Source organism: Schistocerca piceifrons, chromosome 9 (genome assembly GCF_021461385.2).
Source record: "Schistocerca piceifrons isolate TAMUIC-IGC-003096 chromosome 9, iqSchPice1.1, whole genome shotgun sequence".
Taxonomy (NCBI): Eukaryota; Metazoa; Arthropoda; class Insecta; order Orthoptera; family Acrididae; genus Schistocerca; species Schistocerca piceifrons.
Window position 1 is genome coordinate 138,573,990 of NC_060146.1, and position 22,693 is coordinate 138,596,682.

A 22,693-nucleotide genomic window follows, 5' to 3' on the forward strand; every position below is an offset into this window, starting at 1 on the left:
TGGCTTCAGAGGACAGGCACTGTGGGATTATTCTGTGTCAGCTTTCTTTATTTTTCATAATGGAGTATGATGTCTATATTTTTGGAGCAGTTAGTACTTTTGTATGGAATCTGTTTGTTGGAGCCAATTGTAATTTTGTAATGTTATTTTGTGCAATGAATTCTTTATTTATGTGTATTGTCCTTTGTCTACAAGTACTACTGTGTTCCACTCATCTTCATTGGGAATAATGACATTTCCTAAGTTAGCTGAGTGTTATGGATTGATTATTATTTGGTGGATTTATTTTTTTAATCGTTCTCTAGTGAACCCAATGTTGACACTGCTGTTTTCTCTCCTCCTATCTTCCGTTATCAATTTACTTTCTACTTCAATAATTATATTCTCCATGTACTTCTCACTTATTTTCGAGTTTACATTGTATTTTAATCCTTTCTCCAACAGATGTCTTTCTTTACTCTTTATTTCTGTGTCCATAAGGTTCACTATACTTAGGTAGAATTTGTGTGTGTTTTTGTTGGTTGTGTTTAGAGTTATTGAACTGCGATTTGAGTTTTTTTTAAGTGGATTAATCTTTCTTCTAAGAACTATTTGTATTCTTTTCATAGTAGTTTTTTGTGACTTTTGATCTTTCAAAAACTCACTCACAATTTTTTATATAAAACTGCTTTTATAGGATGAAGACTTCATGCGCAGTACAGTGCAGTTTAAATTGCATATAATACTATGTACAAAATTTGATGCAGTTTACAGAATGAACGAAATAAGAAAACTCTCAAACCATTTGGACATATGTATATGTAACACAGATGATGTAAGCAAAATTGTAAGTGAATATGGAGTAGGCCTAGGATATAGGTTTATATATCTATAATTTACTAAATGTTGTTGTTAGACATAGTAATCTGCCCTTCTTCATGCCTGTCATGCTAATTCGATTTAATCCTTGTCTGTGGATCTAATAAACGTTGAAAATTATAACACAGTCAGAGCAACAGCAGGATTTACTACTGTCAAGCATAGTTTGAGGCGGCTCTATATGGTCTACGTGCAACAGTGATATCTTGTCCAGTCTGCAACTGGTTGTGACTCTATTTTGGAGACACATCAGTAGTATATGTGTTCTCCTGTATGAATAAGTGTTTTCCCAGTCTGCACCCAAGTGATAATTTCTTTCGACAATTATTGCAATTGTGTGGTCTTTCTCCAGTGTGCTGCCATGAGCGCTCCTGCAGGCTGCTGCTATTGCTGAATGTCTTATGTCCCTCAGCACAGCTTTAAGGATGTTCACTAGAGTGGAGTCTCAAATGCTGCTTCAAATTACTACTTTTCGTGAATGTTTTGCCACAAACACTACAACTGTAGGGGTGATCGCCAGTATGCAATTGCAAGTGCTGCTTCAGATGACCACTTTGCGTGAATGTCTTGTGACAAACGTAACAACTATAGGGGTGTTCACCAGTGTGCAGCAGTGAATGCGTCGTCAGCTGGCTATTTGATATGAATGTCTTGTTGCAAATGTCACAGCTATAAGGGAGTTCGCCAGTATGCAGCTGGGAATGCCTCTTCAGACTGCTACTTGTTCTGAATGTCTTGTTACAAACACCACAGCTGAAGAGGCGTTCGCCAGAGTGCAACAGTGAATGTTGCTTCAAATGACATCTTTGAGTGAATGCCTTGTTGCAAACGTCGCAACTATAGGGACGATTGCCAGTATGCAGCTGTGAATGTATATTCAGGTGGCTCTTAGCTATGAATGTTTTGTTACACACGCTACAGCTGTAAGGCCGGTTACCACTATGCAGCTGTAAATGCGTCTTCAGGTTACTGTTTGTTATGAATGTCTTACTGCAGATCCCACAGTAGTAGGGGCGTTCGCCAGTGTGTACCAATGAATGCCGATTTAGATGACCTTTTTGCCTGAATGTCTTGTTGCAAACGCCACAAGTGTGGAGTCGATCAGCGATATGAAGCTGTGAATGCAACTTCAGGTGGTTATTTGTTACGAATGTCTTGTCGCAAACGCTACAGCTGTATGGGCGTTCGTCAGTATGCAGCTGTGAATGCGTTTTCAGTTGGCTGTTAGTTATGAATGTCTTCTTACAAATGCTGCAGCTGTACGGCCGGTCTCCAGTGTGCAGTTTTAAATGCTGCTTCAAGTTATTATTTTGAGTGAATGTCTTGTGGCAAATGTGACAGCTGTAGGGTCGTTCACCAGTGTGCAATCGCATGTGCTTCTTCACGCCAGCACTTGAAGTAAACGTTTTGTGACACACGTAGCAGGAACGCAGAGATTCATGTCTCACTGTGTGTTTGTGATCCTTAAGTTCCTGCAACAGTGCAAACGTCTTTTTGCAGGTGGTACACGTGTGTACCTGAACTCTTGTAGCGTGGTCATCCACTGTGCCATCAGGGCTAGTACTGCAGAAAAACAGAAAAAAAGTTGGGTCTGAACGTTTTGTCATAATAGTACACAAATGGAAGTGAAAAATTATATTAACATATAGTAGATCGCCATGTGTCTCAAAAGAACCTCTTGAATGGGCGAGGTATGGAATAGACAAATTATGAATTAAGATCGCACAGCCTCAAAATAAAAATGTCGTTTTAACCTTTTTCAGGAGGCAACAGAGAGACTCTTCATATCATGCACAAAATTTTGGAGATTTGACTCGGAGTATTCACAGAAGCTAAATATAAGAAAACCCACTGACTGAAACGTTACTACAAAGTGAAACTTCAAGAAAACCCAACTCACAATCGTTGTTCCAGCAGATGTAAGGAGTTACCTGGTAGGAACCAAAGATCTCTATTGCATACTTTGTCATCTTTTATGTCTACATGTACATTCCACAAGCTGCACTATAGGGTGTGACAGATACTTAACTCCAGGCATCCCCTTTTGTGTAGCTCACTGATGTGCAGGGACATGTTAGAGTATTTTTACATAGGGATGGACTATGTAACAGATGTTGCACTGAGAGGAAACTTTGTAGACAATGCAGATGCCTTAAGAAAACTATTTACATGACAACAGGTGGTCAGAAAATGGTCTACCTAGGAGCTATCTCAAATTTCACAGAGGTGACATTTTCAAATGGAAGTGGAGAGTTACGATACCCATCAGCGCATCACCCCACTGTTTCTTAAAACATGTAGTTATACTTTTGTGTTATGTACATCTGCATTACTACATTTAATTGTTCATCAGTTGGTACATTCCTCTACACATTATCAACAAGTAATGAAATTATGAATTAGGCAATACTACTAATACACAGTTATTTTTATAGTATCAGTAGCAGTATTTATTTAATTTTAGTAAAATATGTATTTATTTCCACTGTTCCCAGCAGCCACAAGGACCAATATAATAGTGATCCAAATTGTTTCCTTTTGCAAGGTACTCCATTATATGAAATCTAAACTAACCCAAAATACATATCTTGATTAACAACTTTGACAAACTGTCTCCCAAACTAATTACTACTAAATAAATTATATAATGTAGTAATTAATACAGTCACAGAATGATTACTGGCTACCTTCAAGCTTTAATCTTCATTCCAGGTGTGTAACTACACTACTTTTGAACACAGATGACTTTATGTGTTGGCAGATTATATGATATTCAAGCTTGTATCAGCCTATTTCTTTCCTTACGCTGTGGTAAAAATAGGTCCAGTATTTCTAAGTTTCCTTTATTTGTATGTATACAAAACAAAAATATTGCTTGCAATGATTTTCTTCTCTCTAAGCCAACTTGTGTTTACATAGAACACTCAAATAGTGCATAATTTGAAATTTCTTCTAGTGCCCACGTTCACTGGCCCATATCAGTCACTTCCCAATATAAAGAATATAGGGTCTAATGCTAATGGAAAAAGAATTATTTCCAGTGTTGACTGAAGTTACCTTATTTCAATATTGCTTGATTGTTAGGTAACACATTGTCGTTCACTTGCTGAATGCCTCAACACAGTTTTACAATTACATTTATTATTCTAGGTTTTATTAAATATTTTCTGACCTTAGGTAATATTGCCAAACAGATTTTCATGGAGCAGACACATGCACCTTCAGTATCATGATACCTGAATTATCCACTACATGACCTTTTTGTCTCTTGTTTGTTTAATAAGATTTGTTTTTGCTGTCTTGTTGTTGGAATTGCTTTGCATTGCTTTGTGCTGCAAATCTGCAATTTGCAGCACAGTTGTTTTCCCTTCCCACCCAATGGCAAGGCCAGCACAGTTCCATAGTCTCCTCTACCGCTGGGAGCAGGTATGTAGCCAAGTTTGGCAGACACAGCGACATGTCAAGGTTCGTTGTAGCAGTGTGGCAAGACAGTGGGCAGTTTGAAGAAGTATATGTGAGCCAGTGGTTGTGAGCTGCAGCCTGCAGTGCCAGACCCAGGCGTGGCGACTGGATGAACATTTTGTTAATGTGTAATTGTAGATTGTATCTGCCTGTCAGTGTTGTCTGTGTGGCGTTTCTTTTAGGTGTCAGCATTCGGTTGGGAGCCATTGTATTCTGCTGTGGATATGTGTGACATTACTGTAGGTCATTACTCGTGGCCCCTTAGTGTAAGATTATATCAGTGTGGCGTAATACTGATTTTTGTGCTCCTTTGAAAGTTTTGTATTGCTTCAGGAAGAGAATATTGTATTGACTCTTATTGTTATTGTATCAGTTTTAAAGATAACTTTTTAAACTGAGCACTAATTCTGGGATTGTGATTTGGTACTACTGGCTATTTGTAGAATTATTGATAGTGTTAGACCAGCGGAAAATTACTCCAAGCAGAGCACAAGAAAGGTGGATATGCTCCCATTTAAAAGACTGACTGAAAAATGGGGTACCAGCTGCCTCATTTTACCTTCCTGAGTATCTCTCAAAATTTTCCAAAAATTATGGCATGCGAACATATTTGCGCTCTTTTTAACATGCAACTCACATCTCACTCCTCCAACTGTAACCGCTCACGCCCACTATTTCATCATTGTAAGTCGCTCATACCCATCCACCACCACCTGCTAATTCTCACTCAGTCATTCAAAGCAACTCATTGCTGTCATCTCTTTGTCTCTCTATATCACTGTCTCCTGTCTCACAGCCACAGTCTCCTTCGTTCTGTCCTGCTATTACTGTCTCCTCTCACTGTCACTGTCTCCCTCTTGCTCTCTATTACTGTTACTATCTCATTCATTCCTTCCTGCTGCTGCTGTCTCTTCTCGCTGTCACTGTCCCTCTCTTCCTCGTGGCCATTTTCATAGACTCTGTCTCTCATTATCACTGGATCTCACCCACCTCCACTTTCTCTCTCTCTCTCTCTCTCTCTCTCTCTCTCTCTCTCTTTATTCCCCTCCCACTGCAATTGTCTCCTTCCCTCTTTTCCTAGCACTTTTCTATCACTGTCAACTACGTTGCACTGATACTGTATCCATCTCTTTCTCTCATAATGCTACTGTCTCCATCGTTCTTTCTGCAGGACAATCATTGTCTATTACCTTTAAGTATTTATTACTTTTTCGTCTATTTCCACTGCCACTGTCTCCTTCTCTCTCAGAATAAAAAAGCGCGAATATATTAGCATTCCAAAAGTTTTGGAAACATTTTTTAAGATGTGTAGGAAGGTAGAACGAGGCAGCTGGTACCCCACTATTCAGAGTGTTTTAAACAGGAGCATATTCCCGTTTTTTTTTGGCTCTGATAGGAGCATTTTTTCACTGGTTCCCTTCTTTATATGAGTGTATGTCACACATATAAAAAGAACTTCATGGGTTAGTAAAGTTTTTATAGTTTATTTATGTGAAATTTAAATAACGCAAACTAATTTTACATCTTGGACCAGATTTGAAGTGCACAAAAATTTTGCTTGTGCTTTAGTACTACAACATAGGGTACCCAGAACCCTTTTGATGATAACAGAGACACTTTACAACATATTTCTCCATGCTACATCATTTTATAAACTATATATTCGCCACACCGCACTTTACAGGTGCAAGGAGGCTAAATTTGAACCTCTGTATCTCGGAAACAGATAAACATATCACGCAAATTCGAGACCTTAAGAATATATCGTAATAAATGCACCCACTTGCTGTGCAAAGTCATCTTGGAATCAGCGGTTCGGCTTTGGTATTCAAAAATCATGTTTTAGAGATGTTTCTTCATAACGGATAAAGATTACCGAAAACAAGAAGGTGGCACTTCATAACAAATGCCTATATAATAGAACGTTAAATTTGAGCAACTTTCCGTGGTTAGCTATTACTTGGATTTTGTCTCACACTGGATTTTGCATGCGTATTTTACGTGTGTAGATATGTTAACATTGAACCTCTGTATCCCGGAAATTTATGAAGAAATCAATCAAATTTTCAAACTTGTTCGCGATCTGCATCTTAGCAATATATCGTAAAAGTTTCAGGCAGTTGCTGTACACAGCTGTCTTGGAATACGCGGTTCGGTTTTGATTTGAAAAATAGTATAAAAAGCTTTTTTGGATTCCTCTAATAAACCGCCTATGAGCTAATAACATTTTGAAATTCTGTATCTCGGAAGCGAACAAAGATATCAAGAAACTTTTCAGGGTTTTTCGATATCATCATCTTAGAAACATACTGCAAAAATTTTAGAGATTTGCTGTGCAGGGAACTACCCATGAACTAATAAAGGTTTTTGAAAGCGGAAAAATTGCACATCTAGATAAATGACTAGAGAACATATCGTTAAAATTTGAGCAATTTGCTGAGGGTATTTATTATTTAGATTCCGCCTCATGCCGGAATTTACGAACATAATTTACGTTTAGAAGTAGGGTGACTTCGAACATATGTATCTCGGAAATGGATAAAGATATCAAGAACATTTTCAAGTCTTTTCGAGATCGGGATCTTAGGAATATACAGTAAAAATTTCAGCCATTTTCTGTGTATAGCCGTCTTTGAATCCGCGGCTCGGTTTTTATATGAAAAAAATGATAAAATACTTTTCTAACGAACCGATACTGAACTGATGTTTCCTCTCATCGTATGCCACATTAAATACAAAAAGAATCAAATGATTTACTCCATTCGCCAAAGCTAATGGCAGGAGAAAGTTTGTAATATTCATACTTTGACGCAGTACTGTAGGATTGTGACACTAACACGATTCTTCTGTTAGTTATACAAATGGTCCCCAGCCCAAGAGATTTACGAAACACTTGACCCTACCGATGCGTTTATTGTTAGGATTCAGGTGCACTTCCCCTGGTATCGGGCTGCACGAAAATTGAATGCCCGCCGGAGCAATTGGACCTCGATGGACGATAGAGGGCAGTGTCGCCGCTGCGCAGCACTCGCCTTGTGAGTGCGCCAGCGTCTCGCTTAGTTACTGGCTTTCCGCTTCCGTCTCAGTCTGGATTCTGGCTCGTACTTGACGTTTTGATCGCGTTGTGTCAAAAGTTCGTTGCACTTCGTTGTTGCACAGGTTTTTATTGACTTGCTCCTGTTGTGTCAGGTCCGACGTTCGGTCAGCCCTGTCACTCGACTCCGGCATGGCTTTGAATCGCGTCTGCAGGCGGTCTTCCCGCCTTGCGTCGTCGTCGTTTCTCTCCTGAATTTCTGACTTGTGCACCGGTATCTGGCTACTCGCGGATGTAGCAATTGGCGACAGGGAAAAAGGAAGTGGTTTAGTAGCATGGAAGCTAAACTGGTTGCACTGCTCGAGCAACAGCAGCAGCTGATGTACAGCAGCAGATACAGACGGACTTGCTACAGAAGTCGCTTCAGCTCTTGGCGGACAAACTTCGCGTGCAGGAGGCTGGTGTGCACCAGCCACTAGCGCCCCCTGCGCTCGACACCACATGTCATTTTCCGACGCTTCCTCTTTTCAATGAAGCTACAGAGAACTGGGACACGTATCTGCAACTGAAGCAACATTTCACGGCGTTTTCAATTCACGGATGATTCATCGCAGAGATCGTTCCTCCTGTCTTGGGCGTCGCCGGATATGGTTTTTTCCTCCGAAAATCGGCGCCTCTGTCTGACCCAGTCTCTCTCTCGTTTCAGAAACTATGCGTTCTATTGACTAATTATTATTTCCATGGTACCACGTAGTTGCCTCCAAACTAGAATTTCATCAATATCATAAACAGCCGGGATGTGAAACAACTCGTGGGTCACCGACTTGCAAGGACTCAGCCGAAAAAGTGATTTTACTTGCGCCAATAAAGGCTGTAAAGCTTCCTACACATTACGCTGAGGTTTGCACTACGGCGTTGAAACTGCATAACCCGTCATTAGAAGACATCTTGCGCATCGTTCATTAATTCGAAATTGCCATGAATCAGTAACTCGATCGTCTGCAGGCAGCTACGGTTGTCGAATTTGTCAAATCTAGTGCACAGACCACGCTCCTAGTTGTCACCTGGAAGCCGAATGGGTCTCTTCGCTTGTGTGAGGGTTTCAAAGCCATCATCAGTGCTCAATTTAAGATAGAAATTTATCTTATACCTGGCAAGAAGATCTTCTCACCAAACTGGCTGTGGGGGAATATTTTTCCATGATCGACCTCACTGATGCATACCTTCAGCTACTCTTACATGAGGCCTCTCAAACGTTGTCGTCCTTAACAAGCAGTTTGGATTGCATAAGAGGAAGTGACTCCCCTTTGGAATTTCCCAGCCCCTGCAATATTCCAGCGATTTTTGGAGTAGTTGATACAGCATATTCTAGCTTGCATCAGTCACTTGGTTAACCTTATTGTCATAGGACCCACCCACCACGAACCCTGTTCATCATAACCCTGCTGGACGTGGGCCTGCGTTGTCGTTTGGAGATGTACAGATTTTTTTCTGCAATTAGTGGGGCACTTGGGGCATTTGCTCTCTAAAGAGGAAATCCAGCCTACTAATCAGAACATTTCCGCCATCACTTCATTACCTCGCCTCATGAACTTACCTGAATTACAAGCGTTTATGGGCAAGCCCAACTATTAAGCTAATTCTTACCCCAGGTAGCCCACACTGCACAGTCTCTCAATCAGTTGCATAGAAAGTTGTGACCATTATGTCTGGACCCTTGCCTGTGACCAGCCTTTTGTTAAACTGAAAACAATGCTGGTATCTGCACCTTGCCTTACACTCTTTTCTCCTGATCGCCCACTAATTGTGGCAACCGATGTATCCACCTATGGTATCGGACCAGTCTTGGTACACAGGAATGGCGATGGTTCTGAGCAACATAAGGCATATGCATCCAATACCCTGACACTGGCACAGTGAAAGTATTTCCAGATTGAAAAGGAGGCCTTGGCATTAGTGTCTGGAGTCAATAAATTGCATATCTACCTTTTTCAGACACAGTTCTCTCTAATTACAGATCACAAGCCATTGTTGGCATTATTCAGACTTTGTTCCGACTTCCAAGAATGAACAGCCCAACGCTTCCAGCCCTGGACATTGTAATTCAGTGCCTACAATTACACTATCCAGTACCAGATAACAGCCCAGAATTCTAGTGATGATGCATTGTCCCATCTACCAGCTGGCCTGGATCCTGATTTCGACCAACAGGAGGTCCTCTGCTTACACACTGATGCCAAACGACGACATACATTGGACCATTTTCCCCTTATGGCCACTTGTCTTGCTGCTGCAACAGGTCAGGATCTCACAGCATAGGTCCTTCACTACTTAATCCATGCCTGGTCCCACCATTTGTTGATTGATGACAGAGCTCCACCTTTGGAAACAGCTTTCTCACTGACTCTTGGTTGTGGATGATGTCATTCTTTTAGATATTGAGACAATTGAAATTTGAGTGGTTATTCTGATGGAATTGCACCACAAAGTATTTTGCTCCATCAAGGTCATTGGGGCATGCCCCACATGAAGATGCTGGCATGCTGCCATGTGTACTGGCCCAGGATCAATGGCCACATTGGAAAGATGACCCATAGCTGCACAGCATGTGCCTGGCACCAGGAGGCGCCCCCTCAGTCCTTTCCCTCCCTAGCCTACTCCTTGCCCCCCTTGGGACTGCATCCATTTCGATTTTGCAGGCCTGTTCGTGAGTTCTATGTGGTTGCTCATTGTGGATACTTATGAAGAGTACCCCTATGTTTTACACATGGCATCTACCAGGGCCACCATTACTTATCCCGAGTTTTGGCCATTGAAGGGTAGCCTTGGACACTAGTCTATGACAGTGGCCCACAATTCATGGCCACTCCCTTCAAGGACTTCTGTGCTGCCATGGCATCAAACTCATCTGTAGCCCTTCCATTCCACTTTTTCTCCAATGTTGAAGCTGAATGTCTGGTCCTTACTTTTAAGCAGCAGATGAAAGAGGCTATCAAATCCTCCTTCACTACAGCGGCCCTTACTTTTCTCTTGAGTACTTAGTGCACCACACCAATTAACAATCACAGCCAAGTGGAGCACCTTCATAGTCACCAGCCTCAGGTCATACTACATCTGCTGACACTGTCGCCATCAGATCCTCACTCCCATCCCTCCCAGCAATACACCCCTGGCACAGTGGTGTGGCCACACTACTACAGGAGTGATGAGACGTGGACACTAGCAACAGCAGTGTCCACCTAAGGGCAATGAGTTACATTGGTCCAAACACAGAAGGGGCTTGACCACCGTCACCACTGTCAGCTTTGGCATGGTCTACAAGCATCCCCTCATTAGTCCCCTGGTGCCAATGTGACACAGTGGCCAGAACCCCAGGCAGGTATGAGAGACATCCCATTGCTGCTCCAGCCCTCTCCAATGGAGCAGTGGTTCCCCTTGGTGTGCCCATCTCCAGCGTTGTTGCAGTGGGCATTGCTGACTGTGGTTCCTCCCCACAGCCTTCAGCTGACAGGACTGCACTTCTACCTGTACTTTTGTTCCACCTTTCCACGGCACTGTCCAAGGTGTTTCGACTCACCTAGTGAGTGCACCAGCGTCTCGTCACGTGAATGCACCGGCCAATAGTATCCCTCGCGGCTGGCATAAACACCACTGCACCTTGACCGCTCAGTCTGTCATGTACTTCGTCTAATAGTGTTTGTTACTATCTCCATCATACTACCAAGTACTCGTCGACGACTTTTCTTTGGTATTGGTTTTCCTTCGTCTCGATTTCGGTTGTGGCTCGCAGTTGGTCTGTTGATCTCATTGTTTCGAAAGTTCGTTGCACTTCGTTGTTGCATAGGTTGTTATTGACCTGCTCTTGTTGTTTTGGGTCCACCGTTCAGTCACGCCCGTTCCTCGACCGGTATGGGTTGAGTCTCGTCTGCAGGCAATCTTCCTGCCTTTCGTCCTCATCGTTTCTCTCCTGTTTTCCTGACTTGTGCACCAGTATCTGGGTACTCACGTATATAGCACTTCCTCTACCACACAGTGGTGTAGGTGGTGAAGGTAGGTAGCGCAGCCTATGCCACAACCATAGCCCCTCGCCTACCATATTGTGTGCACATGTACGGTCCAGGTTATTTTGTGCCCTATCATGCTACATAACCGCTGCCATGCACTTTGCAGTGGTTTCACAGAGTTTTAAGAGTTTTTCTGCCCTATCCTGACGGTGAAGACGAGTCTCACAATGAGGAATCCGATATATTTCCCTTACTGCTTACAGTCCGTAAACGCCTAGTACAATAATCGTAGTATCCACACTGACATATGTTTCATAGGTCTGAGATTATTGGTTTTCAGTAATTATTGTTTGTTGTGTATGATAAGCAAATAAGAGGGAATAAGAATTTGGAAATACTGATAAGACATAGCATCTCTAGTGTAGTTTGTATTCGCTATCATTGAATGTATGTGTTGCTTATTAAGTGTGATACATGCTTTTTAGTAAAGTAGTAGCAACAGTGCACATTCAAGGGGAAACATAAGTTAAGGGCTATTTTGAGGTCAGGTCTGTCCACTGTGTGAGTCTGGCAACAATCTACACTGTCCAGTCCCATTAAAGTGCTCACGTGTGAAAAGCCTATATAACCTCCTCTTGCAGTGCAGCGTTTTGCGAGACTTCCAGAAAAAGAGTCAGTGAGGTTCTGGAAGTACTGACAGGGATACGGAACCATGCCAAGTCCAGTGCTGTGATCAGCTGCACTAGGTTTCTCGGTTGAGGATGCATGGGAAGTACAACCCAACTGAGGTGGTCCCGTACATTCCAGATTCGGTTTAAATATGGAGACTTTGTTGGCCAGGCGAGTATGGTAAATTCATCCTGGTGCTCTTGGAAAGGAGCACGTATTCTGTAAGCTTTGTTGCAGTGTCATCGTGCAGAACTGCATGTAAGTGTGGATATCGTCCACAATGGCAACCAAGACCATCACTCATGGTTGTATGTCAGACAACTCTAAGATTCGTATCCCATTGCCGTCTGGGCCTTCTCCAGACACGTCTACGGCCTGGAATCTCATTAACTGTAGTAGAATTGTCTCCATTGATGAGTCCCACTTCGAACTGAGCTCCATTGACCAGCGAAGACGTGTCTGGAGCAGTGGGATACCAACCTGACTGTGGCCGCCATTCGGCCTGACAACTAAGAGTGATCGCCTGGGCTGCTACTTCTTTTCATAGCAGGACCCCTTTGGTTTTCACCTGTGGCACCCTTGCAGGACAGTGTACGTCGACGATATTCTATGCCCCATTTTGTTGCCCTTCATGGCAAGCCACCCTAGGCTTACATTTCAGCACGATAACGCCCGTCCACACACGACGAGTGTTTCCGATGCTTTTCTTCGTGCTTGCCAAACCCTGACTTGACCAGCAGGTCCGCCGGATATCTCCCCAATTCAGAACCTTTGGAGCATTATGGGAAGAGCCCTACAACCAGTTTGGGATTTAGGCGATTTAACGCGCCAATTGGACAGAATTTGGCACGATATCTGTGAGGAGGATATCGAACAATGCCAAGACGAGTTATTGCTTGCATAAGGGCCACAGGTGGACCAACGCATTACTGACCTACTTAATTTGTGAAACTTCTTCCCCTGAATAAATCATCCATTTTTTTCTGAAATTGAAATCATTTGTTTGCCTGTACATGTAAATCACAATTACCGATTTCCGTCCCACTCGGATAAGTCCTTCATTGTGCGTTGTTGTTTTTATCTTAGAACGTATTTGCTCCTACATAACCACACCATTCCCATTACCATAAATTATTAAACTAGCTCTACTACTGCTACACAAATCTCATTACAGTATTACAAATAGTGTCCCATGAATTTTAATAAAACATATTAGGTAGGTGCATATCTTCGTAGCGTTTATGTTTTGCATGTTGATATTCTGGTTGCTATGTATTTACGTATGGACTGTCATTAATTATTTGTAGTTTACTGTTGCTATTTGAGTTTACATGTTGTCATGTTTCTTTTTCTTTTAAGATAGTGAGTGGAGCTGTGGACGCGATAAAATGGATCTCATGTAGCGAAATCGGAACATCTCCGACCTGTTCTTCTATTTGAGTTCAATACACAGGTGGTAGCAGCGGAGGAAGCCAGCAACAATTGCTCCGTGTTTAGAGGTAATGCCATTGGAAACAGTACGGCAGGAAAATGGTTTTCTCGTTTTGAGGAGGGTCATTTTGACCTAAATGAGTCTCCATGTTCAGGAAGACGTTAGGTGTTTGATGAAGATCGTTTAAACGCATTAATACAGAATGATCCACGACGTTGCACCCGGAAACTGGCAAATACGACGAACTATGATCATGCCACCATGGTGCGACATTTGCATGCAGTTGGGAAGGTTGAATAATCTGGTGTATGAATACCCCACGCTCTAAGCCAATATCGCAGAAATCAGTGGGGGAGGGGAAGGGGGAGGGGGGGAGGGCATAGTGCACCTCTGCTTGCTTGCTTGTCATCAATTGGCTCGTGAACAACATTGACATTCCTATCCTGTATCGTTACTGGTGTCAAGAAATGGTGTCTTTATGCTAACGTAAGGAAAATAAAAGATTGTTTGAGCCCAAAACAAAGCAGAAGCTCCCTGTACAAAGACCTATGTGCATCTGAAAGACAGCTTTATGGATCTGCTAGAACAGTGACGTGTGGTGTGGTACGAATTGTTCCCCAAGCTGTGCAAATGGTGCAAATGGCTCTGAGAACTATGGGACTTAACAGCTATGGTCATCAGTCCCTAGAACTTAGAACTACTTAAACCTAACTAACCTAAGGACATCACACAACACCCAGTCATCACGAGGCAGAGAAAATACCGGAGCCCGCCGGGAATCGAACCCGGGAACCCGGGCGTGGGAAGCGAGAACGCTACCGCACGACCACGAGCTGCGGACTCCCCAAGCTGTAACCACTACTACTGACATTTGTTGTCAACAACTGAGACACCTTGCAGACGCAGTCCTAGGACAACGACCAGGAAGACTGGGTGGAATGACTCTACTCTACGACAACGCCCGCCAGCTTTCTGCTAGACTGACAAAAAACATTATCAGGAGTTTGGTTAGGAAATCTTTCCGCACCCACCTTATCCACCTGATCTTGCGTCTTCAGATATTCACCTTTTTCGATCACTATCGAACAAGCCTCGAGGAACTTCGTTTCCGGATGAAAATGTGCTCCGAACATGGTTCGATGAGTTCTTTGCTTCTAAACGACATGATTTCTAAAGTCGTGGAAAATAAAGGTTACGCCAGTGTTGGGAGACTGCTGTAAATAGTGAGGGAGAATATATTATCCATGACTAAAGTCTCTGTTATGTGTATCTGTTGTGGTTATTAAACTTACGGGAAAACGCTACGAAATTAAGCATCATCCTGTTATTAGTTCGACCAGTTCCTGCAGCAATTTAACCCCATATAACGTTGGTCGCCATCATGACCCAAAGAAACAAGGCTTCATTCCTTGGCACTACTACATTCCATCTCGTCCAAACTAACTTCAGATTCACATCTTAATTAGCAAACTCGAAGAAAGTATTTACCAAACTTCCACCATCAAGAAATTAATACGATTTAATTTACAGATAAAGAATAATAAGAGGCAACAATTTAACATCAGTCACTGTACCAGGAGTGATGTAATTCTATTTCGCAGTATAATAATTGTCTCCTTTATGATGTAGCCTGAGTGCATATTTTTCACTCGAACACAGTGATCAGTTCCTTCTGGCATGCGACATTCATAACATTGTACCATCCTTTAGCCAATTTAACAAAATTATGTAAGATAGTGTATATAATCACAGAAAGATTTATTACGCTATCTTTGACAAAAAGATTAAATTTTGATACCTCTTGAATGTTTCTTGGGAATCGTGGGACTCCAATTGATAGGTCCAGGGTGCACCACACAAAGGAAACAGCTACTCGAGCAGCAGAGTACTTGCGGAATGCACATGGGTGTATTTTAGGCTAGGCGGTAGTTTGAGGACTCTGATGAACCTTCGCTAGTCGATACACAGATAGCTAAATCAAACAGCGTTCCGAGTAAAGACACATCGACTGTCAAAATTTCACCAGTAAACTGCCGAAGTATTCGTAGCGAAGTTCCCAATTTTACTGCCCTCTTGGAAAGCTCTTACGCACAAATTATGTTGGGATCGAAAGCTGGCTGAAACCCGACGTAGAAAGCTCTTAAATATTTAGCGATTCATTGTAAAGAAAATTAGACGCCATAGGGAGGGCAGTATATACAGTAGTTCCCAAAAATATTGAGTATAATGAGGTCCAAATTGGGTGCGACAGCCAAGTTATCTGATAGCGTATAAGAAGTCTAGATGAAACCAAGGTAATTGGTGGATGTTTTTAGCGGCCACCCGTTTCCTTTGTGACATTTCTAGAGTCATTCGAAGAAAGTCTACTTTCAGAGGCGCGTAAATACCTAGGTGATACAAAACTAGTTGGAGATGACTTTAACCTACCGATTATGCAATCGGACGTCTATGTGTTATTGCAGGGGGTTCAGACAGACAGTGTTACAAAATACTTTTGAACACGCTTTCCGAAAACTGTCTTGAGCAACTTGTCTCGCAGCCCACACGCAATGCAAATACATTAGATCTTGTAGCTAAAAGCAGGCCGGACCTTACCGATGGCATCAATACAGAGACGGGGATTACTGATCATGATGTCATCATAGCGACCATGTTTACGAAAGTTAAAATCTCAGTCAAGAAGGTTAGGAGAGGGGTTCTACTAGAAATAGCAGATAAGTAGTTGTTAGCATCTCACTTAAACTTGAAATGAGATCATTTAGTTCCAGTGTGGTGGACATAAGATGATTTATAGACATAATTTCAACAGACGGTAAATCATGCTCTGGACAAGTATGTGCCCAGTAAGTTGATTAAAGACGGAAAAGAGCCACCGTGGTTTTGCAACGAAATTCGGAAAATGCTGAGGAAGCAAAAGCTGTTCACTCTCGGTTCAAAAGAGAGCGTGCAAATGGCGACAGGCAAAGATTGGCAGAGACACGTGCGTCTGTGAAAAGGTATATGCGCGACGTATACCACTACTACCACCGTCAAACCTCAGCAAAGAATCTGGCCAAGGACCCGAGAAAATTCTGCTTGTATATAACCTCGCTAACCGGGTCCAAGTTTTCCATCCAGTCACTCGTTGACCAGTCTCTTGTGACAGTAGAAGATAGCAAAGGCAAAGCTGGAGTTTTAAATTTCACATTTTAGTCATCGTTCACCCAGGAAATCGTAGAAACATAGCGTAGTTTGACCATCGGACAGATTCCAGTAAGGACGACATTAGTAATAAGCATCCCTGGCGCAGAGCAGCACGTGAAAGATTTGAAAGCAAATAAATGACCAGGTCCTGATGGAATCCCAGTTAGGTTTTACAAAGACTGCTTTACGTCACTGGCCTACTCCACCCGGCTCGCCGCACGGTCTAACGCGCTGCTTCCCGAGCGGGAAGGCGTGCCGAATCCGCCAGGCGGATTAGTGTCGAGGTCCGGTGTGCCGGCCAGTCCGTGGATGGTTTTTAAGGCGGTTTACCATCTGCCTCGGCGAATGCGGGCTGGTTCCCCTTATTCCGCCTCAGTTACACTATGTCGACGATTGCTGCACTATCACTGTCTCCACATAAGTGTACAGCATAATTATTCTACCAGGCAAGCATTTGAGGCTACACTCGTCTTGTATGAGACGTTCCCGGGAGGGAGTGGGGGGGGGGGGGGGGGGTTCACTGGGGGGCCGAACCGCACAGTAACGCTGGGTTCGGTATGGGACGGCGGAGGTGGGGTGGGTGGACTGCTGCGGCCTGTTGTGGGGTTGTGAACCACTAAGGGCTACCGCGGGATGAGGCCTCTCTGTCGTTTCTAGGTTCCCGGTTTAAATACACAATACACGCCACTGGCCCCTTACTTAACCTGCATTTATCACGAAACTCTCGCCCAGTGCAAAGTCCCAAGCGACTGGAAAAAGCACAGGTGACTCCAATATATAAGAGAGATAAAACAACTGATCCGCCAAGTTACAGATCCCTAACTCCGGTTTGCTGAGAAATTCGAGAATATATTCTAAGTTCGAATACATTTCCTAGAGATCGGATAGCTTATGTCCACGAATCAGCACGGTTTTAGAAAGCATCGGTAGTGCGAAACTGTGTTTGCGCTTTTCTCACATGACATACTGCGATCTATGGAAGAAGGGCAAAGATAGGTTCCATATTTCTAGATTTCCGAATAGCATTTGACACGATGCCAAAATCGGGATTGTTAACGAAGGTACGAGCATATAGAATATGTTTCCAGTTATGTGAGTGGCTCGAAGACTTCTTAAATAATAGAACCCGGTATGTTGTCCTCGATGGCGAGTGTTGATCAGAGACAAGAGTATCGTCAGGAGCGCCCCAGGAAAGACTGGTAAAACCGCTGTTATTTTCTATATACGAGGATAAGTCAATTACTATCCGCAATTTAGTTATATTTTTGTTTATTTTGGTAGTGCTGTCGTCTTACGTTAATGATGCATGCTTTGTTTACTTGTTGTTATATCTTTGTAATTTTCAAGCTGGTAGGTTAGTTTCGTTATCGCTGCCGTGCTGTTAATCATGGCTGCTGCGCTGTCTACTTGCATCAAAGAAGAGCAACGTTCAGTGATGTGTGTTTTGTGGTCGGAAGGCGTATCAGGGGCCGAAATTCATCGAAGACTTTCGGTACAGTACGGGAACAGCGTTTTGCCACAACGGAGTTTCTACGAATGGATTGAAAAATTCCTAAATGGTCGCACAAGTGTTACGCACGATGAAGGAGCGGGACGACCGTTTACCGCCTCAAATGAAGAAATCATTGAGCGTTCACGTGAAATGATTCTCTTAGACAGACGATTAACTATTGACGAAGTGGCACATCGTCTGAAAATTAGTCACGGTTCTACCTACGAAATCATTCACAACAGACTTCGGTTTCATAAAGTTTGTGCAAGATGCGTTCCAAAACAACTCACACAGTTGCATAAACAAACGCGCATGGACATCTGCAAAAAATATTTGGATCGTTATGGTAACGAAGGGGACAATTTCTTAGATAGGATTATTACTGGTGACGAAACATGGATCCATCATTACGAGTCGGAGAGTAAATGGCAGAGTATGGAATCGAAACATCCAAATTCGCTGTGCAAGAAAAAGTTCAAGACCCATGCGTCGGCAGGAAAACTGATGCTTACGGGTTTTTGGGACGCACCATGTCGAATTCTGGAACATTATGGGGAAAGGGGCACAACAATAAACAGTGTATATTACAGTGAGATGCTTAGTGCCAGGCTAAAGCCTGCAATTCGAAGCAAACCCCTAGGATTGCTGTCAGAAGGTGTTGTGGTGTTGCACTACAATGCCCGTCCGCATACTGCTGCCCACACTGCTGAAACGCTCCAGAAACCCGAATTTGAAGTACTGGGTCATCCTCCGTATATTCCCGATCTTGCCCCTTCTGACTATCACTTGTATGGTCCACTCAAACAGGTATTACGGGACCGTCGATTTGCCTCGGATGAAGCAGTGAAAGAAGCGGTGCATTCCTGGCTAGCAACTCAATCGAGAACCTTCTCTTATGAGGGCATCAGTAAGCTTGTACAACGATGGACCAAGTGCGTTGAAACGCAAGGAGACTATGTCGAAAAACGATGTTCTTGTATGTTTCCTATTTGATTACAATAAAACTTTATAACTACTTTGCGGATAATTATTGACTTACCCTCCTACATTAAGAATGTGGTGGACAAAGTGGGCAGCAATCTTCGGTTGGTTGCTGATGATGTGGTGTACGAGAAGATGACGAAAGATACAGGATGACTTAGACAAAATTTCTAGCTGGTATGATGAGTGGCAGCTAGTCCCAAATGTAGAAAACTGTAAGTTAATACAGATAAGTTGGAAAAACAAACCCTAATGTTGAGATAGTGCTTTAGTAGCGTCCTGTTTGACACAGTCACAGCGTTTAAATATCTAGGCGTAACTTTGCAAAACGATATGAAATGGAACGAGGATTTGAGGACAGTGGTAGGAAAGGCGAAAGGTCGACTTGTATTCATTGGGAGAATTTTAGGGAAGTGTGGTTCATATATATATATAGCTGGTGCGACCTATTCTTGAGTACTGCTCGACTATTTGGGATCCGCACCCGCTGGGACTGAAAAAAGGCACTGAAGCAATTCAGAGGCGAGCTGCTAGATTTGTTGCCGGTAGGTTAGAACAACACGCAGGTATTATGGAGATGCTTTGGGAATTCAAATGGGAATCGCTGGAAGGAAGGCGACATTCTTTTCGAGGAACACTATTGGGAAAATTTAGAGAACCGGCATTTGAAGCTGACTGCCGAGCGATTCTACTGCCGCCAACATACATTTCGCGCAGGGAGCACGAACATAAGATATAAGAAACTAGGGCTCATACGGAGGCATATAGATAGCAGTTTTTCCCTCGTTCAGTTTGCGAGTGGAACAGGAAAGGAAATGACTATTAATGGTTCGGGAAGCTCTTTGCAGAGTGTGTATAGATGTAGATGCAGATGTATGGAAACACATATTACTGTCCGTACACTGTGGACGATATTTCCCAAATTTGGTGTCAATGATCTCAAATTACACTTCTGAGTCCTAATTTATTTAACCTTCGATGACCCAGTAAAAACTTTATTTATTTAAAATTCTTCTTATTTTATCTGTAATGTACATCCACACTCCGGGAGGTAAGCGTGACGAGCTGGGCAGAAAGTGCTACTTCCCACTGTATTCCGTATTAGAACTTCTTCCTTGTTCATTACCGTATGGACTGAATGTCACTGTGCGTGGAATGAGTACTACAATTTTCTTCTCTGTCTCTATAGAAGCGACATGGAGGAAGTAGTAGCATATTTCCAGATTCCTCGATAGCCGTGCTAGGTAGCCGTGTGGTCTCGGGCGCCTTGCCACGGTTCGCGCGGCTACCCCCGTCGGAGGTTCAAGTCCTCCCTCGGGCATGGGTGTGTGTGTTGTCCTTAGCGTAAGTTAGTTTAAGTTAGATTAAGTAGTGTGGAAGCCCAGGGACTGATGACCTCAGCAGTTTGGTCCCAGAGGAACTTACCACAAATTTCCAAAAAAAGATTCCAGTTTCCTCACTTAACACTGTTAACATTGCTTATTGGAATTTTTTAGGCAGCTTTCTCGAAATATCTGACGAATAAGCCCAATGACCAGCTAGATTAGGTGTTTCATCATTTTGGTGAAACTCTCTCGAGCCAATTACAGCTGTCACCATTTAGCTGTCCTTTCTTGTGTATGTTCAGTATCCCCCTTTACTCCTATTTGGTATGGATCCCACACCCTCGAACTATATTCTATATGTGTCATATGTGTGTTTTGTGAGCAATCTTCTTTGTAGAATGATAACTATTTTCCAGACTCCTACCAATGAACAAAAGTCTGTCATACGCTTTACCTATGAATGAACCTATGTGGCCATCTGACATCTCCGCTTACTGAAACACACAAATATTTGTATGAGTTGATCGATTAGAATTGTGTTTCTTTGATTTTTGTTGTTGCAAGATACAATTTTTTTGTTTAGTGTACAATTTTATACTTATGAACATTTCAAGCAAGGTATCAATCTTTACACATTTCCAAATACTATTAGAATGCATACTTTTATAGCTATTTCGAGACAGTAGATAATGCAGATAGACATCCGCAAAACGGCACAGGTTACTAGTAATGTCATCGCCAGGTCATTAAAACACAACATGAAAAGCAAGGATCGCAACACACCTACCTTAAGTTACTTTTATATCTGCCGATGAGTCTCCGTCCAAGGTAACACGATACTTACTCCCTACCAAAAATTCTAAAAATACGCTCATAGGATAGGTTAATCGGTCCCTGCATGACAATGCACGATACCAATATGTTCCAAATAGACGTGCGCGAATATGCGATTTTTCAGTGCGTCGTAACTCGGTTTGTATTGGTCACAGAGATAAGCGGTCACGTGTGTATCTTGAAGTTTTCCCGGCGTATTGATTGGTCCATCATATTTCGGCCTTGCAGCCGGATCACGTTGACATCTTGGCACGATATTTCGGCTAACAAACATGCAGCCATCTTCAGGTGAGTACGAGACTGAAGATTACTTGCTTGCAGCTCTCTGGTATGGAGAACCTCCTCTGAGGTGGTCTACAATATTGGAGTCTGTTGTCAATTGACATTTACTCCACAAGTATAAAGGTAAAATTGGTTGGGATAAAAAAGGGTTTTGCTAAAACTTGTCTGAGCTCGACAGGATAAAATACAAAGAGTGCTAGAAAACTAGCGGCGAGAGGAAGAGGAATGTTTGTTCTTCTTCTGCTTAACTCTCGGAATAGCAGCGATTATACGCTGCCAGCCATAATCGGTAAAAATAGGGAAGCGGTTTATAAGGTCCAAGTCCCTCTTAGGAATGACGGCGGTCAGATTTGCAATTGCCCAGCCGAAATCATAAGGCTTATGGGGTAGAGGTGGTTTAGGAACATTGGAGGCGGTAAAAGGGTACGGGATATTGTGATGCGCGAACGTCTTGTTACGCAATGATTTTGCGACCATCTTCAGCAGTTCTGGCGCAGTGGTCTCTGTCTCTGCAGGCGGCGTGTAGACTACCTCTTCTGTGTCCAGGTCTTGGATGGGCGCAGCTGTTGTGACTTCTTCTCCCAGCAGCCGCAATCCCGCCTTGTCCGCGGAAGGGCAGGCGGGCGTTTCGATGCCTTTGGTCACGTATCCCGTATTGCTGGTGGATCTGGTTCGGAATCTTGCTTCCGCTGGGCCTCCTCCTTCGAGGAGGGGGCAGACATCTTGTTTGCCACCTCCATGGGCACCCCCACAGCGCCCTGCGTTACCGCAGGAGCCGGGAGAGCGTCCGTCTGCGTGGCGATGGTGGCAGTCGTAACTTCTCGCCCCTTGCGAGACTTACAGGCCAGCAACTCGTGAAGCTGCGCGAGCTGGAGGCGTACCTCGTCCACCTCGGCCCGAAGTGCAGCCCTCTCACCTGCCATGGCAGATTTGAGAGCAGCAACTGCGCTGGCGACAGCATCGTCGATCTTGTGAATGCTGTTGGGATTGCAGCAGTACAGCCCTCCACCCGCGCCAGCACCGGCAGAAGTGCCAGTGGCGTGATGCGCGGGCAGAGAATTTGCCGCTTCTTGATTCCTTGTCACCTCTTCTTGCGCAGTGGTTCGCCGTCGGTGTGTGTTCCGCTCCCTCCCGCGG

General features: G+C 43.3%; 1 protein-coding gene across 1 annotated transcript in view; it reads right to left on the reverse strand.

Annotated features, from left to right (window-relative positions):
- Positions 1-1,262: 1,262 nt before the first annotated feature.
- Positions 1,263-22,693, reverse strand: part of LOC124716763 (zinc finger protein 596-like) — a 73,758-nt gene continuing 52,327 nt past the window's right edge. Inside the window, exons 2-3 of the mRNA XM_047243308.1 lie at positions 2,105-2,421; positions 1,263-1,750 (exon numbers count right to left, since the gene is read on the reverse strand). Coding sequence (XP_047099264.1) covers positions 1,278-1,750; positions 2,105-2,231 — 600 coding nt within the window. The 5' untranslated portion in view covers positions 2,232-2,421 and the 3' untranslated portion in view covers positions 1,263-1,277. The remainder of the gene's footprint in view (positions 1,751-2,104; positions 2,422-22,693) is intronic.